Below are 17438 nucleotides of genomic sequence, written 5' to 3' on the forward strand. Positions count from 1 at the left end.
AATGTGTCCAAAGTTCGTGTATTTAGGAGCCAATAACCCAACATAAAATTAATTACAACTAATTTAATTTTTAACTATATTAGCATACAAAAGATAAATTTCTAGGTTAATATACATCTTGAGATTATATTAATGAAATACACTTCCATACAAAACTTAAATAATATTCGTATTTAATTTTAAAAATATTAGTTAAAAATTAATTATGCGATTGCACATTAAAGTTTTTAATTGCGTTATATTATAAAAGGATTTACATTTATTAAGAGTTGCATATTAACTTCAAAACTTTAGGGTTTATTTATATGATATGCATTAATCTCTTTAATATATATATATATATAATTGATAAGAAAAAAAATTGTAATAAGAAAATTAATTAGTTGACTAGCTAGACATGCATCCTCGCTTCGTAAATTAATTAGTAATCGTTTCCTTCACCAATTATGCATCTTCTTCGCTTAAAATTAAATTCTATAATAAATAAATGATTCAATTTGACTCACACCCATGTAAATTTTTAGAGAGAGGTTGCCATAGATCACGTTAGAAATAGAACATTGACACACACACACACACATTGTACATATTAAATACTACATTTTTGGTAATTAGGATTGATATATGGGTATTAATTATAATTATAGGAGGAAAGCATGCTATGACGTGCATGATTAATGGATTATTTTCCTTGTTGTAATGTTGATAATACTTAGGTGGTTAAGTGTCGCAGTAGTTGCGTGTTTCATTAATGGTATATGCTAATTCCTCAGAGTTATCAGCTAGCCTTCTTGTTCAAACTCATTTAATTCTGCCGATTCATCTCTTCCAACTATTGATACCTAAATCACTATCTAGCTCCACGATTACATGAAATAAAAAATAACAGCTCTGAATTTTGTTGTTATTAGCTAGGTTTTAGATACGTTTGGGCCGATTTCAACTAATAAGCCATATATGAAGAATTGATATCTAAAGTCCTTGAAATGAACTACTCGAACACAATTCAATCAAATGATAACGACCGAATAATTAACCGAAATAATAAGTTAACAAGCCAATTAATTTCTTAGTGGTGTAGAGTTTAGAGAATTCGTAAAAATGCATAATTGATGATATAAATGAATCTTATGACATTCTGAAGCCTATATAATAAGAACTTTCTAGAAACTAGTACGCCCTCCCGTGCGATGCACGGATAATGACATATACTTCCTCCGTCCACAAAAAATAATCATAAATTGAGAAATACGTATTTTAATGAAAATGGTTTAGTTTATTGTGAGTGGGTGTTAATAATGATAATTAATTATATTGTGAGTGGAGAAAATAGCTCATTATGTGATATAAAATTTTCAAACGTGGAAATAAACTAATTTTTGTGGAAGTCCCAAAATAGTAAAAATGGACTATTTTTTGTGGACCGAGAGAATATTTTTAATTTTAATTTTTCAAGTATGTAAGAATATTATAATATCATCACTTGTGAATTAGATTAAGACTGGGACACGGAGATACACGGTAAATTATTGGACAATGGATTCCATCAGTAAAACGGAAAAATGATAATTTTTATTATATAAAAATCACAAATATGTTTTTTTTTTTTAAATCCATTTCCTAAATTACTATTAGTCCATACCTTTTCTTGCACTTGCTGTTTCCTAAATAAATTTCACAGCAGGCAGTTTTATGCAAATATTAATGAAGCACATTCATTTCTCAAAGTCCAAACGTAAATATATTTACATGAGAATGTAAAAATCCTAACATCTAGTATTTGTTTTTGAGAAGGGAGTGTTGAGAATAAAAAGTCAGCAGACAAATAAAGTTAGTCAAAAGATAAAGTTAGTCAAAAGATAATTAAGAATCCCTTAATTATAGGGATCCTCATGATGTTGTAGGAATCCTCATGATGTTGTAGGAATCCTCGTGATGTTGTAGAAGTAATATTGAATATCAGCTCCCTTCTTAATACTATAAAAGGGATGATTGTATCAGCAGGAAAAAACAAGAAATACAATTACAATCTTTAGCTTCTCTTTCTCTATGCATTATGATGATACAATGTTTCAACATGGTATCAAAGCAGGTTTAACCATAGGAACTCAGAAACGAATCATCATCGTTCATAATCCAAAACCAAAACATTCCTAGCCAATTCAAATCAGTTTGTGGAGTAACTCACCGGCGACAGTTTCGATCGCCATTCCAAAAATGAAGAAAGCTTCCAAAACCAGCGGCAGCGGCAAGCCCAACGCCCCTCACAAAGACCTCCCCAACCTCGCCGCCAAGCCCAAGAAGAAGAAGTCCAAGCAGAAGCCCACCCCTCCCTCGCCGTTAAAGGACGAGAGCGCCGCCGACGAGCCTACCCCGCCGCCTAAGATCAAGGTCTACCTGCCCAAGCCAATCAGGGTGTCGTCGGCCTTCTCCCGCAGTAACAGCTACGACAGCTTGGCCTCCAACAGCGACGGCGAGAAGCCCGCCGAGGAGCTCTCCTACATGACGCTGCAGTGGCCGCCGATATTCGAGCTGGAGGAGGGTGACTACGGGGTGTGCGCTGCCGTGGGAGGCGGCTCCGACGATTTCCTCGACGGTGGATTTATCTTACCGATTGATGGCCGAGGACACAACAGCTCGGCGTCAGCCGGCGCCTCTGTCGGTGTAGATGGCCGAGGACGCAACAGTTCGACCGCTGCCGGCTTCTCCGCCGGCGTTAATGGCCGAACAACCGAGAAAAATGGTGAAGGTGGAACCAAGGGAGAGAAAGAGGTGGAGAGAATCGGTCAAAAGGAAAAAGAGGCGCATGATTTAGGTATAGGGTTTGATGATTATTCATCAAACCCTCCCACTTTTCCATTATCTCAAATTCAGTCCCCTATTTTCAGTAAATTACAAAAGAAACCCCATTCTTTTGAGTCTAGTCCCTCAAGTTTATGGAAATCCCAAAATGAACCCCATGTTATTCAAAACAGCCCAATAGTTATGCCCAACTCAAATTTTGACCCAAAACTATCTGAAAATTCGAAAATAATCCCCACTGTATGTCAAGTGTCAAATAAACAAGTCAGTAGAAAAACAAATTGGATTTTTGATTGTGGGGCTACAGACACTATGACTTTTGACAAATCAGATATACTTGAGTCATCAAAATCCTTTAGAACTCATGTACAAACTGCTAATGGTGACTTAACTCAAGTAGAAGGGGCTGGAACTATAGAAATCTCCCCAACCTTGCGATTATCCAATTGTCTATATGTTCCGTCCCTATCTCATAAGTTGTTGTCAATTAGTCATGTTACTAAAGAACTCAATTGTACCATAATAATGCATCCTCACTTCTGTTTACTTCAGGATATCAGGACGGGGGAGATTATTGGGCGTGGCACTGAGCGGAATGGATTGTACTATGTGGATGAGATAGCTCAACAAGGCAAGGTGATGCTGGCTCACGGAATTGCTGACCGGGAAGCCTGGCTTTGGCACCGTCGGTTAGGGCATCCATCCATGGGGTATCTTAAGCTTTTATTTCCTAAATTAATAAAAAATGGTGAGAATTTATCTTGTGAAACTTGTGTTTTAGCTAAAAGCCACCGAAAATCTTTTAAGCCTAATGACACACAAGTAAACTCCATATTTTCTCTTGTTCATTCTGATGTTTGGGGTCCTTCACCCGTGGTAGGGGGACAAGGTTTTAAATATTTTCTGTTATTTATTGATGATTGCACTAGGATGACATGGGTATATTTTTTAAAACACAAATCTGAAGTTTTTGAAAAATTTACTCATTTCCATACTATGGTTCAAACTCAGTTTCAGAAAAACATCCAAACCCTTAGAACTGATAATGGAGGGGAATTTGTTAATAATTCCATGAAAATATTTTGTCAAACAAAAGGGATTATTCATCAAACTACTTGCCCCCACACTCCTGAACAAAACGGAGTTGCCGAAAGAAAAAACCGAATTTTACTTGAAATGACTCGTTCTATGATGATTGAGTCTCATGTTCCCTCCTCATTTTGGCCCGAGGCCGTAGCAACCTCGGCTTACCTTATTAACCGTCTCCCTACTAGGACTCTTAAACTTCAAACACCATTACAGAAATTGTCTACTCTGGCCTCCATACCTCTTGCCCTTACACTTCAACCACGGGTCTTTGGGTGCTCTGTTTTCGTTCACATTCCTAAATATGAACGCACCAAATTCTCTCCTTGTGCAGTCAAGTGTGTGTTTGTAGGATATGGAGTTAATCAAAAAGGATATAGGTGTTACAATTCAAAAACCCGTCAAATCATCACCACCATGAACTGTGATTTCCTTGAAACTGAGTATTTTTACGATAACCACCTTACCAGTCAGGGGGAGAGTGAGAGTGAGATCGACTTGTTAAGTTGGTTACCAATACCAGTCCCGGAAGCAGATCCAACAGAAAAGGTTAACCTAGCCACCGAGCTTACTTCATCCACATCTGAGCAATCCAATCCACCGCCGCCCCAAATATCTTCTTCACCACTGATATCTGAGGTAAGAGATTCTGAACCTATTACTATGATTTCGGGTTCTACTGATCCTGTTTCTCAAGTGGTTGAAGAAGAAGAACAGGAAGTACAGGAGGAGCATACAATGGGTGCAGACAAGGGGAGATATGTGTTACCCCCTAGAAGTACTCGAGGAATTCCTCCTAAACGTTATTCACCAGAAAAGTTTGGGAAGAACTCTCGGTATTCTATTGGGGGTATCGCCAAAGGGAACCTATCCAAAACTGCAGCTGCCTATGAAGTAGCTTTGTATGACGAAGAGATCCCAAAGAATGCGGAACAGGCCTTAAAGATTCCACATTGGAGAGATGCCATGAAGAAAGAAATAAGTGCACTGAATCGAAACCATACATGGGAGAAGTGTAGACTACCAAAGGGGAAGAAAACGGTAGGATGCAAATGGGTCTTCACAATCAAAAGGAAACCGGATGGATCTATTGAGCGTTACAAGGCTCGATTGGTCGCAAAAGGATACACACAGATGTATGGGATCGACTACGAGGAGACCTTCTCACCTGTTGCAAAGATGAACACTGTCAGAGTGCTCCTCTCAATTGCTGCTAATAAGGACTGGGATCTTCATCAGTTCGATGTTACAAATGCTTTCCTTCATGGAGAGCTTGAAGAAGAGAGAGAAGTCTACATGGAGGTGCCTCAAGGTTTTTCAGGAGATTTTGGAGAGGGTGAAGTCTGCAAGTTGAAGAAAACCTTATATGGGCTCAAGCAGTCTCCCAGAGCTTGGTTTGGAAGATTCACCGCAGCCATGAAGAAGTTTGGGTACCAGCAAAGCAACTCAGATCACACTTTATTCTTAAAGAAACGAGGTGATCTGATCTCTTGTTTGGTCATTTATGTTGATGATATGATTATAACAGGGGATGACACAGAGGAGATTCAAAAGTTGAAAGAAAGCTTGTTCAAAGAGTTCGAAATGAAGGACTTAGGAAAACTAAAATACTTCCTCAGAATTGAAGTTCTCAGATCAAAGAAGGGGATCTTCATCAACCAGAAGAAGTATACTCTAGATCTCCTAGCTGAAACTGGGATGCTAGATTGCAAGCCAGCAGAAACTCCTATTATCGTAAATCATGGGCTACAAATTGTGGAAGGAGCTCAGTTAGCCGATCGAGGACAATATCAGCGTCTGGTAGGGAAACTAATCTACCTTTCCCATACTCGACCTGACATTGCTTATGCTGTTGGTGTTGTTAGTCAATTCATGCACCAACCACAGGCTGACCACATGGAAGCTGCGCTCAGAATTGTGAGATATTTGAAGAAGACTTTTGACTATGGAGTGTTGTTCAAAAAGGCTGGACACCTTGAGATACAAGCTTACACCGATGCTGACTGGGCAGGAAACCCGAATGACAGAAAGTCAACAGCTGGATACTTTGCATCTGTGGGAGGAAATCTTGTCTCATGGAGAAGCAAGAAACAAAAGGTAGTTGCTCTCTCAAGTGCAGAATCAGAATTCAGAGGGATCAAGAGTGGGTTAACTGAAGTCCTTTGGCTAAGAAGATTGTTGATGGAATTAGGCCTTCACCCAACGAAGACGTGCAAATTGTACTGCGACAACAAGGCTGCCATTAGCATCTCAGAAAATCCTGTTCAACACGACAGAACAAAACATGTCGAAGTGGATAGGCACTTCATCAAGGAAAAGATTGAGGAAAAGATTGTGGAGCTCCCGTTTGTGAGGTCCGAAGATCAGCTCGCTGATATCCTAACCAAAGCTGTAGACTTCAAAAGTTTTTCAGAAGTTCTTTCCAAGTTGAGTATCGGAAATCCCGTCACTCAACTTGAGGGGGAGTGTTGAGAATAAAAAGTCAGCAGACAAATAAAGTTAGTCAAAAGATAAAGTTAGTCAAAAGATAATTAAGAATCCCTTAATTATAGGGATCCTCATGATGTTGTAGGAATCCTCATGATGTTGTAGGAATCCTCATGATGTTGTAGAAGTAATATTGAATATCAGCTCCCTTCTTAATACTATAAAAGGGATGATTGTATCAGCAGGAAAAAACAAGAAATACAATTACAATCTTTAGCTTCTCTTTCTCTATGCATTATGATGATACAATGTTTCAACAGGGAGAAGAGCTCATATATTGATCAATACAACCAGTGAGGAAAACGATTAGTCCAGCTAACAAACTCTGAACTTAATCTCGCATGCTGGGCGAGTCTATGTGCTGCCACATTTGCCTCTCCATACACATGGTTGATGCTCAGTAAAATATTTTGTCTTGCCATTTGTAAAATGTCTCTAAGATCATCGGGTAGACACCGCGCTTTCTCTTCCTCATCCTCTCATCCACCATGGTTCTGAGCACCGAGCAGGTGAACATCTCGACCGGTGCAAGCTCGTGCTCCACACACAGCAGAATGCCCTGCATGATCATCATGATCTCCGCCATCATAGCACTCGATACTGGGTTCATCTTCTTCGCCGCTGCCACAATCACTTTTCCTTCATGGTTGCGACCGATAATTCCCACCCCATGCTCGCCTTATCCGGATCAAACATTGCATCAACATCAACGCGAATAGAAACATGAGTATGAATTATAAAACCACCCATTTGGATGCGTTTCACCATTGTTTTTGAAACTATTATATAAAAGAGATTTCAAAATAGAATAGGAACCTTTTCAATGTTAATCACTCTTCGACAATATGGTCGTAGCCTACCACTATGATCATTTATGATAATTTTAATTTTAGAAAAATATCCACTAAATCATATATTTATGGTGTAGATTAAAGAATTTAAAATTATCCCGTAGCATGACTTACAATGAAAACACAAACTAAAAACCTATCATTTACTGAAACATATACACACATCTATACATGTAAACTTTTTATAAATAACAAATACCTTAGAGGATGGAATCCTCATGGTATAGCACTACACCTTAATATTATTCAACTAAGATAGGAAAAAGAAGAGAAAAATTATAAGAGGATGCAGATTGCACCAGGCAGATAACTGTTGTAGATGTCGTTGTTGCTGCTTGCACTGAAACAAATATAAAAGCTGCAAGTCATAGTTTAAATTTCATGAATAAGGTGAAAAATAAAAATTGCAAAATATTAGAAAAAGAAAAATAGATTGAGATACACCTTATCAACAACTGTCTGGCTACCTAGATATGTGTCTTTCTTCCCAACTTCTATTACTTTCTCCATATTAAGGATACCAGTAGAGCCATTAGCTCCTTCTCCAACCTGCAAAACACATTGAAACCGATGCCCATGACAAACTATATATCACTCATCTCGATTTTGATAAAGTTTTCTACAAAAGCACAACAATCCTGAAATTCCCTTAAAAAATTTCCAAAACTGAAAAAATATTCACGCACCGACATTGACATATATAAAGAATCAAGAGTGAACCTTTGGTAACAAAATTGGTATCGACATGATTCGGAGAAGAGTTTAGTTTACTTTGACTCAGTACCTAGCAGATCGATCCTATTACCTTCTTGTGATGTGGAAGTTCAGAGTCATCTTTGGGCCGTGCCCCTCAATCACCTGACAAGAAGACTTCTTCCCCGTCTTCGTGCGGAATCCATTGCGGTAACGATTTCTGAAAGCGAATGCGGTGAAATTCTTTGCTAAATCCAGATCGTTGCTGTAGTAATTGTGAGAGAACGTGTGGGAGATGAAGATGGAGAAAGAGAACGTGTGGGAGAGGGAGAATTTGGGTAAAAACTGAATCGTTGTTGAATCCACGTTTCTGTAATTTATTTTTTTCATATGTGCTTGAAAACTTTGGGGAAAACTGAATTGCTGCTCAATCACGTTTTTTAAAATGCACCTAAAATTTTGGAAAAGAAACTGTCAAAATTTTGCCGGGAATTTTTTACCGTTAGAACTGGTGTTTTATATAATATATAGATTAGAGATCTAACTTTTATGGGCTTGGCGAAAAATATGGAACTTGGAGTGTTGGTGCATGATATTGTAATTAGTATTCTTGAAATGAATTAAATGTTGTGTGTTACTCGTAAAACATCCAAGAGAAATGAACTCTATATGTGGCTCGTGCTCCAGCTAGCATCTACGGATTTCTCTATCCCTCATGAGTGGGTTGAATCTTCGGATAATGAATATTGGGGCTGGTCGTCCTACGTTTGCTTGTTAAATTAAAAAAAAAAAAAAAACATTATGGGTCATATCACATATGTGACTCAAAAGTAGGGCAGAGCATGGACCGAACCGGACCGAAAAAACCGACCGAACCGACCATTTTTGGTTCGGTTTGGTTTTGGAAATTCTGGTTCGGTTTTCGGTTCGGTTTTTAAAGTTAAAAACCGACCATGTATCGGTTCGGTTTCGGTTTTCTGTTCTTGGTTCGGTTATGAACCAAGCATAACCGAACCGAACCGATACATATATATTAATATATATATATATTATTTATTATTTATTTTATATTACAACTAAAAGTCTAAAGGTCCAGCCGCGTCTCTTCCCTTCCTCCCAGCCGCGCCTCGCCGCCTCCATTCTCCACACAACCCAGTCGACACCTCTCTGACCGGCGACCGCCCCCACCCCGGCGTTTCTCCTCCAGGGCGAGCAGACCAGACCAGCACGAGCCACAAGCCACCAGCAGACCAGGGCGTTTCTTTCTCTAATATATCGTAAGGTCCTATATATCTCGGTTTAAGTTTTCCTTTAACTCCAAAACGGTGAACTCCTCTGGATGGGGAAACTTTTAGAAAAATTTTGTCTCCCACTTCAAATTGAATCTCCGTCCTTCTGGTGTTTGCATAAGATTTCTGTCGATCTTGTGCTTCTTTTATTCTCCGTCGAATCTGTCGTACTATGGAAATAATCTCTTCTATTGCGTTTGGTCCACGTACTTTTCTTTCTCCAACTTCGTCCCAATAAAGTGGGGATCTACACTTCCTTTACAAGGCTTCGTATGGAGCCATGTTGATAGTTGACTGGAAACTGTTATTGTAAGCAAATTCAATCAGGGGCAAAACTTGCTCCCATTGGTTTCCTCTATCAAGCACAACAGTTCAGATCATGTCTTCCAATACTTAAATAGTCCTCTCGGACTGTCCATCTGTTTGCGGGTGAAACGCTGTACTAAAATTCAATTTAGTACCCAACTTCTTCTGCATGCTCATCCAAAAACGTGAAGTAAACTTCGAATCTCGATCAAATGTGATCGTCATTGGTACTCCATGCAATCGCACTATTTCTCGAATATAAATGTGAGCTAGCTTGTCAGATCCATAAGTAATCTGAATCGGTATAAAATGTGCACTCTTCGTCAATCGATCGATGATTACCCAAATAGCGGTATTTTCTCTTTTTGACTTTGGCAATCCCGTCACAAAGTCCATAGCTATATCACTCCATTTCTACTCTGGAATTTCCAATGGCTGTAACTTGCCATAGGGTCGTTGGTGTAGTGCTTTAACTTGCTGCCATGCCAAACATCTTTCAACGAAAGACGCTATCTCTCGCTTCATTCCTTCCCACCAAAACTTTGTTTTCAAGTCTTAGTACATCTTCGTACTTCCTGGATGTGCGGTATAAGGGGTGTCATGAGCTTCACTCATGATCTCATTCTTCAACTCTTCTTTATCAGGCACACACAGTTTTCCTTCAAACAAAATGGCATTATCTGCCGCTTCTTTATAGCTCTCCACTTTCTCGGTTCGAATCTTCATTCGCAACTTTTCCATCTTCTCTTCCTCTCTTTGAGCTATGACTATTCTCGATCGTAAGTCAGGTGTAATGCTCAGTGTAGCAATCACTATTTCTATCTCTTGTGGTGGTATTACTACCTCCAAATTCATTTTCTCGAATTCCTTGATCAGGTTCGCTTCTCGAGTAAGGAGAAATCCCAATTCCCCTTGATTCTTTCTGCTCAAAGCATCAGCTACAACGTTAGCCTTTCCAGGATGATAATTTATCCCACAGTCGTAATCCTTCACTAACTCTAACCATCTTCGTTGTCGCATGTTCAGATCTTTTTGCTCAAAGAAATATTTGAGACTTTTGTGATCGGTGTATATCTCACATCGTGCTCCGTAGAGATGGTGTCTCCAGATTTTCAAAACATGCACTACGGCTGCTAATTCTAAATCATGCGTTGGATAATGTGTCTCATGCGGTCTCAGTTGTCGCGAAGCGTACGCTATAACTTTTCCCTCTTGCATCAGTACACAAGCTAGACCATTCTTTGATGCATCTGTGTAAACTGCATACTCTTTATCCGCCTTCGGAACAACTAAAACTGGGGTAATAGTGAGTCTCTTCTTTAACTCTTGAAAACTTCGCTCGAATTCGTCCGTCCAAACGAACTTGACTTCTTTCTTTAGCAGGTGCGTCAATGGTTTAGCGATTTTCGAAAAGCCCTCAATAAAACGTCGATAATACCTTGCTAAACCAAGAAAACTGTGAATCTCATGCGGTGTGATTGGTGATCTCCACTCTTGTACCGCTTGAACTTTCGCTGGGTCTACTTCGATTCCTCTCGCGGAAACGATATGGCCAAGAAAAATAATTATAAAGTGGACAATACAATAAAATAATTATTTTTCGTAAAATAAAATCCTTTTTTAAAATAAAAAAATAAAAGTGGATAATTTTTCTTAAAATAAAATCCTTACGAAATAATTATTTTTCATAAAATAATTATTTTTACTAAAATGAGATAAGGGAAGTATAGGTAATTAACAAAAATTGGGGATGTACTTAAAAAGTTAAAATTGTGTGGACCACACCATTTATCTATCTAAAAATGAGTTTCTTAATCTCTGTGCCGAAAAGAACTGAGCCTATTGGACTGAGACGGAGGGAGTAGTAGATTAGATTTTTTTTATATTTATTAATAAAATATTAAATTTATCATACATACGATGCACGGGAGAAGTACTGGTGTGAATTAATAAATATATAAGTTGGTTTATAATTGAGTGATGCAATGCGAAACAAGATTGGGAAGAGCTGTGTTTGCATGTGCATCGAGTTGGGCGTGTGTCCAAATCCATAACAAAACACTACTGCATCTGCATGTGCACATCACCACATTCACTTTGCTTCCTTCAATAATAAAACCTCTGCCTTAATAGCTCATAAGTCATAACCAACATCAACTGTAGTTTCATATATATGTATAAAAGTTTTTCCATATCATGAGATGTAAAAAATCAAGAAATAAAAATAGAATAAATAGTATGCATATATGATCAGTGAGGAGATCGCAGCAGCTCAGTGTAGAGCAGGAGGTTCCAGGTGTCGGGGACGCCGGCGAGGCACCAATGGGTGCAGTCCATTCCCCCCAATAAGTTGTACTTGCTGGGATGCCCATCTTTCCTCAGCTGAGACAGAGTCGTGATATCAAGCAAACCAACTGGCATTGATGGTGATGATGTTTTCCTCTCTAACACTGATTTCAACACTTTTAGTGCCAAGGGCTCCCCTGCTGGATATGTTGATCCCTCAACTGGTGTTGTTTCTCTCGAGCAGTCACTCACTCCTTTCTCGTTCCAATCTTCACCCCTGATCACTTCAATCATAAATCACTATATATGCATCGATACATCATGTGTCTGAGTTTGAGATAATTAAGATAAATTAATTTACTTGTAATGCGATGGAGAGATCCCTTGGAAAAAAACTTTGGTCTTGGAAGGACTGAGATTTGCATCGGCCCAATTTTTCCAAGTAGTTAGACCTCTACGAAATGCTTCCATTCTGTCCATGTCTTTCACTATCTTTCCCTCACTTTCAATATAATCCCACCTGCAATATTCAACATTATTAAATTTATTACTTAGAACTCCAAAATTAAAAGGTTTGATGAAAACTCAAAGTTTAATGTAGTGGGTTTTTCTAATTAATCGACAATAACTATCACGCCACAAATAATTAAGTGTCAAATTAATTATAATTTCCCAATTTTGAAAATATGGATTGAAATAAAACTGTTTATTAAATTATTGACATGACAAATCACAGCCAAATATACAGAGACAACTCTACTGATATACTCCCTCCGTCCCATTATTGAAGACACACTTTCCTTATTGGGACGTCCCAATAATAAAGACACACTTCCAAATAAGGAAATATTTAGGACTTAATTATAACTAATTAATTGAACCTTAATTATGGTATAAATTAGTACAAAACCCTAAATCTACACATTTCAGCCGCCTCCCTCATTTCTCTCCACTCCCAACCCGCCGCCCATCTCCTCCCCCTTCTCGGCGGAGTCGCCGCCGGCGACCCACGGCCACCGCCGAGCACCCCTCGCCCCTCCGACCACCGAACACCCCTCGCCCCTCCGGTGAGACTCTGATCGCTCGCGCAGACACTGACGGGGGCAGAGGGCCGAGCCCTAGCCCCGCCGAACAGCATCGGCTCCGGTCTCCGGTCTCCTTCCCCCAAAAACCCAGATCCGCCAAACCACCACCCTCAATTTCTAGGTTCGATTTGAGAGAGGAAGATAGTGGTGGATATGGTTCTGGGGAGGCGGAGGCAGAGGCGTCGCTCGAGATACGTGCGGGTCTGAAACCGCCGCACATCCTCTTCTCTTTTTCTTCTCCGGCCGCCGCAGCAGTGAGGCCACCACCCTCCTTCTAAAACCCTTCATCTCCGCCGCCATTCTCATGGTTCAAATTTTGGAATCGGGGAGAACAAAATTTCTAGCTGTGTTGTTCCGATTTCTGGATTCAATTTCTTGTTGTGTTGTTTCGATTTTCATGATTCGATTTTTCTGTTGTGTTGTTTCGATTTCTGGATTCGATTTTCATGGTTCAAATTTCTAGATTCGATTCGGTTTTCATGGTTCAAATTTGGGAATAGGAATGTGAGGAATGGGAATGGCAGATTTCAATTTTGCTCTTGCTGTTTCGACGGTGGTCGGCGGTCGTGGTCGCCGGCGATTCCGCCGGAGGAGAAAAGATAGTAAAATGAGGTTACAACAATGGTGGAACTAAGAGAGAAAAAAGAAGAATTAAACAAGTTTAATTAGATGTGGGCCACAATACTTTAGCACCTAAACTATCTCTCCTTAATCTCCGTGCCCAAATGAAGTGTGTCTTCATTATTGGGACGGAGGGAGTAATACAAATATTAATCATGGTATACAATCACTATATATGATTATAACTATCATATATAATGAATGAATCTAGGACGCAAACCCTACCACTATTGGTTAAATTAATTAACTTGTCTATGAAAGAAAAATTAATTACTTTCTATTTATTGATTAATCATCATAATACTATCCGAGCATAATTTGTACCCACAAAAACAATGTACACATATAATGATATAATATTATATATATACCGTGTGCGATGGTTAATGTTTGAGTTGAAAATATTTAAATTTGAATTAACGGTAAGTTTTTTTGTTAAAATTATTTATCCAGAAAAAATTGTATGATACGTACGGTTGTTTAGGCCCGCTGCGATACCACCAGAGCCACGTGTTGAAGATTAAGACATCAGCCTGCTTCCACGTTTCGCCATCTTTAATCGAATCGAGCTTCAAAACTCGACCGATTTTCTCATTTACGATGTCTACCAAATAATGCGAAAGGAAAATTGTAATGGAGACGTCATGTGCCTGCAACATATATGTTTAAATTAAACCACCCCTAATTAACATTTACATGTTAATTAGGTATTCATCACATATGCATGCACGATATATATTAATAATCCAAAGACAAATTGAATTAGTTCTCAATTGACAGTGGTAAGTTTCATATTTATGACCTATTTTAATCATGTGATACAACCAAACCCAATGGAACAAAAACTTATAATGTGAATACGTTGATTAAACGGTAGAGCAGTTAATGTTCAAGGTTAAATATTTTAAATTCGAGTCGATCGTGACGTAATTTTTAAATTTCTTTATTTAATACTATTAATTTATATATATAAAAAATATATCTCTATATAAATTAAAGATGTAGAAACGACGTGACATGTTACGTAAAGCAATAGAATAAAAAAGTAGTGAAAGAGAGGTACCTCAAATTTCACATTATTGATGACGGTGGAGTTATTTACGGTGTGGATGATCTGTGACGGCGCACCAGCCTGATTAAGCAGGCAAATAAGCGACTGCCCATGATTTTGACTCACGGAATCCCCAACAAACACAATCTTTTTGCCCTTCATCCTCCTCAGGAAATCTCCGGCATCAAATCTATATTTTTTTTTGAAAAAAGTGAAGAAGAAGAAGAATTCCCATATCATATGTACATATATTTTAAAATTAGAAAGGAATAAAAAAGATTAAAAAGATATATACTTGGGCAAGTTGCAGGCACTGGGCTGCCACCTATAGTTGAGAAACTGACGGTCGGGACGTTTGAGGCAGTTGAATTCGCCGCGAATGGCAGAGCATTTTGAGGAGTCGAAGAGAGGGTAGGATTCATCATAAACCCATTTTCCTTCGTAAATGTTGCATTTTTCGATCTGTTTCTGTCCCACAAATGAATCATTTGATGTGCTCACGCAGCTTGACACCATGCACATGCAGACAACAATCTTAATCAACACACTGTTTTTGAGTTTTCCTATGTTCATAATCATCATTTCCTCTGTTTGTCGTGGGTGGGGTGGGGATGTTAGTGTGAGAGACCAGGTTTCTCCTGCATTATATAACACTGGGGCATCATAATGAAAGTCAAATATGACAGAAAATCTTACTGGAAATTGCAATTCTTTTATTTTGGGTATCACATATGGTCTCATATTAAGGGCACGTTTGATAGTATGTCACATTATCTCACATATTAATTATATAGGGACAATTAATCCATCATTGGTGTGATTAATTATTTTAGTCTTTTATTTGATAGAAAGTAATTAATACATGTACAACTTGTTTTCCGTGTTTGATGCATTCAGCTATAATGCTTATAATCAGTACAAATGTAAGGTTTATCCCATGAAATTACCATATTACCCTTCACTATTTACAATATTGACCTAGCAGTCCCTTACATAATTGGGGGAAAATGAAGCCCCAAAATGGCGCCATTTTTTTTCAAAAATTAGGGCGCCAAACTATCAAAGGAATTAGCCCTCCAAAATTATTAATGCTGGTGTTTCTTCTACCTCGGTTTATTTTCGTTCATCAACTCTTTGAAATTGAGAGGAGGCAATTACGCGATTGTTAATGGCATCCCACTTTGTCTCCACACGACATGCAAGCTTCCTGAAGCACTTATAGCGCTTCCTCAGGAAATTGACACGATCGAGAACGTTGTTGTATGTTACGTCGGCGCCGAGTTCTTTGTTTAGTGCCTCCATGGCACATATATAAGCATGCGGCGAATCAGCAGGAGACACCGGCTTACACTCCTCTTCTCGCTCCACGAGCCGCTTGATTAGGTACGAATCAAGACCAATGTTCCATTTCCCATTATACATAAACCAATCTTGCGAAGGCTCACCAAATGGTTTCATTTTTTGTAGGAAGCGTAGAGTTTATGAAATGCAGATGTTCTTCACTTGAAGGAGGGGATTAGCATTTATAATGGATCACTTTTCGGTCTTATCCTTGACCAAAATTGTAAAAGATGTAGGTGATTACTAAAAATTTAAGCTTTGGCAGTTGGTGGGTGAAGTAAATTTATAATTGAAATGACATATTTCTTGAAAATCTTCAGATATTGTGCAGGCCAAATCTGGCTAATAAAGGTTTTATAAGTATTGATCTATAAATCAAGAATCATGTCAAGCAATCAATTTTATCCAACTACTACACATCTACTCCATGCAAGATTGAGAGAATTAATAAAGATGTTGTGTCCATAATTATGTACAAAATTACGGAGGCGAAGATCATATATAACACAAAAAATGAAACTTATATTTGTTTATTTATTAAAAATCTTTAGCTTAAAAAATGTATATATATATATATATATATATATCTATCTTTTAAAAAATAAATTTTTAAGCTTCAAAATGGACGGATCTGAAAGATGAAAATGTGGAGAACCATTATCGATTCTCTTTAAAAATAAATATACAAGAACTTTACTAATATATATCTTTTTATAAAATTATTAATTGGAGAATGAAATTTACTGAATTTGTATACATTTTATTTTATTAATTGGAATTGAAATTATCAAGGTAAGGTAAAAAATCTACCATTATTTTTGAAGTGGATCTAGGGGTAAATTCGTGAACAAAAGAATTAGTCTAAATCACTGTTCCACAAGGTATAACTAATTTTGGGGTATGCGGCTGATGAATTATGCTTGAGGAACAGTGAAATTGAAGCGGGCTTACTCATTTGAGGCGGGCCTTGACTATTATTCATGAAGCCCATCAAACATGCATTTTGGGCGAGAAATATAATTTATATCCCATAATACATGCCATCAAACGTGCCCTAAATTGAGTGGATTATCTTTTACTTTTGAGGAAAATTTTAGTGGATTATTGGATTTATGATGTTTGATTTTGTATGTGCACAAAATATGAAATGTGATCTAGCAAGTTGGCAAATTTACATGCTTTCTTTTCTTTTTGAAAAGATGGCAAATTGGCATCCAGTAAATCTCATTTATTGAGTTGCCCGATCAAGAAAATTTAGGGGGAGATTTGCAATTATTTACTGGGCGAATAATTAAAATATTCAGTTGAGATGTGAAAAAGTAATTAAAATAGCCATTCAAATAAAATAAAATAAGCTTTTCTGGCAATCTATATAATATACTCCCTCCGTCCACGAAAAAACTTTCTATCTTTCCTTTTTGGGTTGTCCACAAAAGAACTTCCTACCTATTTTTGGACTATACCCCACCACTTATAATAACTCTTACTTTCACTTTTTCACAACTCCCAATATTGATTATAATACTTTTTCACCACTCCC

The 17438-nt window shown here is 38.0% G+C and overlaps 1 protein-coding gene across 1 annotated transcript; it reads right to left on the reverse strand.

Annotated features, from left to right (window-relative positions):
• Positions 1-11682: 11682 nt before the first annotated feature.
• LOC131002310 (protein trichome birefringence-like 38) lies at positions 11683-15151 on the reverse strand. The gene is made up of 5 exons (XM_057928807.1): positions 14853-15151; positions 14570-14747; positions 13981-14156; positions 12162-12320; positions 11683-12077 (listed from the first exon to the last, which is right to left on the reverse strand). Exons 1-5 carry the CDS (start codon positions 15137-15139, stop codon positions 11765-11767), a joined length of 1113 nt encoding a protein of 370 aa, XP_057784790.1. The 5' UTR covers positions 15140-15151; the 3' UTR covers positions 11683-11764.
• Between the last annotated feature and the right edge of the window lie 2287 nt (positions 15152-17438).

Source organism: Salvia miltiorrhiza, unplaced genomic scaffold (genome assembly GCF_028751815.1).
Source record: "Salvia miltiorrhiza cultivar Shanhuang (shh) unplaced genomic scaffold, IMPLAD_Smil_shh fragScaff_scaffold_107_1, whole genome shotgun sequence".
NCBI lineage: Eukaryota > Viridiplantae > Streptophyta > Magnoliopsida > Lamiales > Lamiaceae > Salvia > Salvia miltiorrhiza.

Coding starts and splice junctions, on each gene's coding strand:
- LOC131002310 (XM_057928807.1), bottom strand. CDS start 15,139: ATGATGATTATGAACATAGGAAAACTCAAAAACAGTGTGTTGATTAAG. Junction 14,748..14,852: donor AGTGCCTGCAACTTGCCCAA/GTATATATCTTT, acceptor AAAAAAATATAG/ATTTGATGCCGGAGATTTCC. Junction 12,321..13,980: donor CGCAGCGGGCCTAAACAACC/GTACGTATCATA, acceptor TGAATATTGCAG/GTGGGATTATATTGAAAGTG.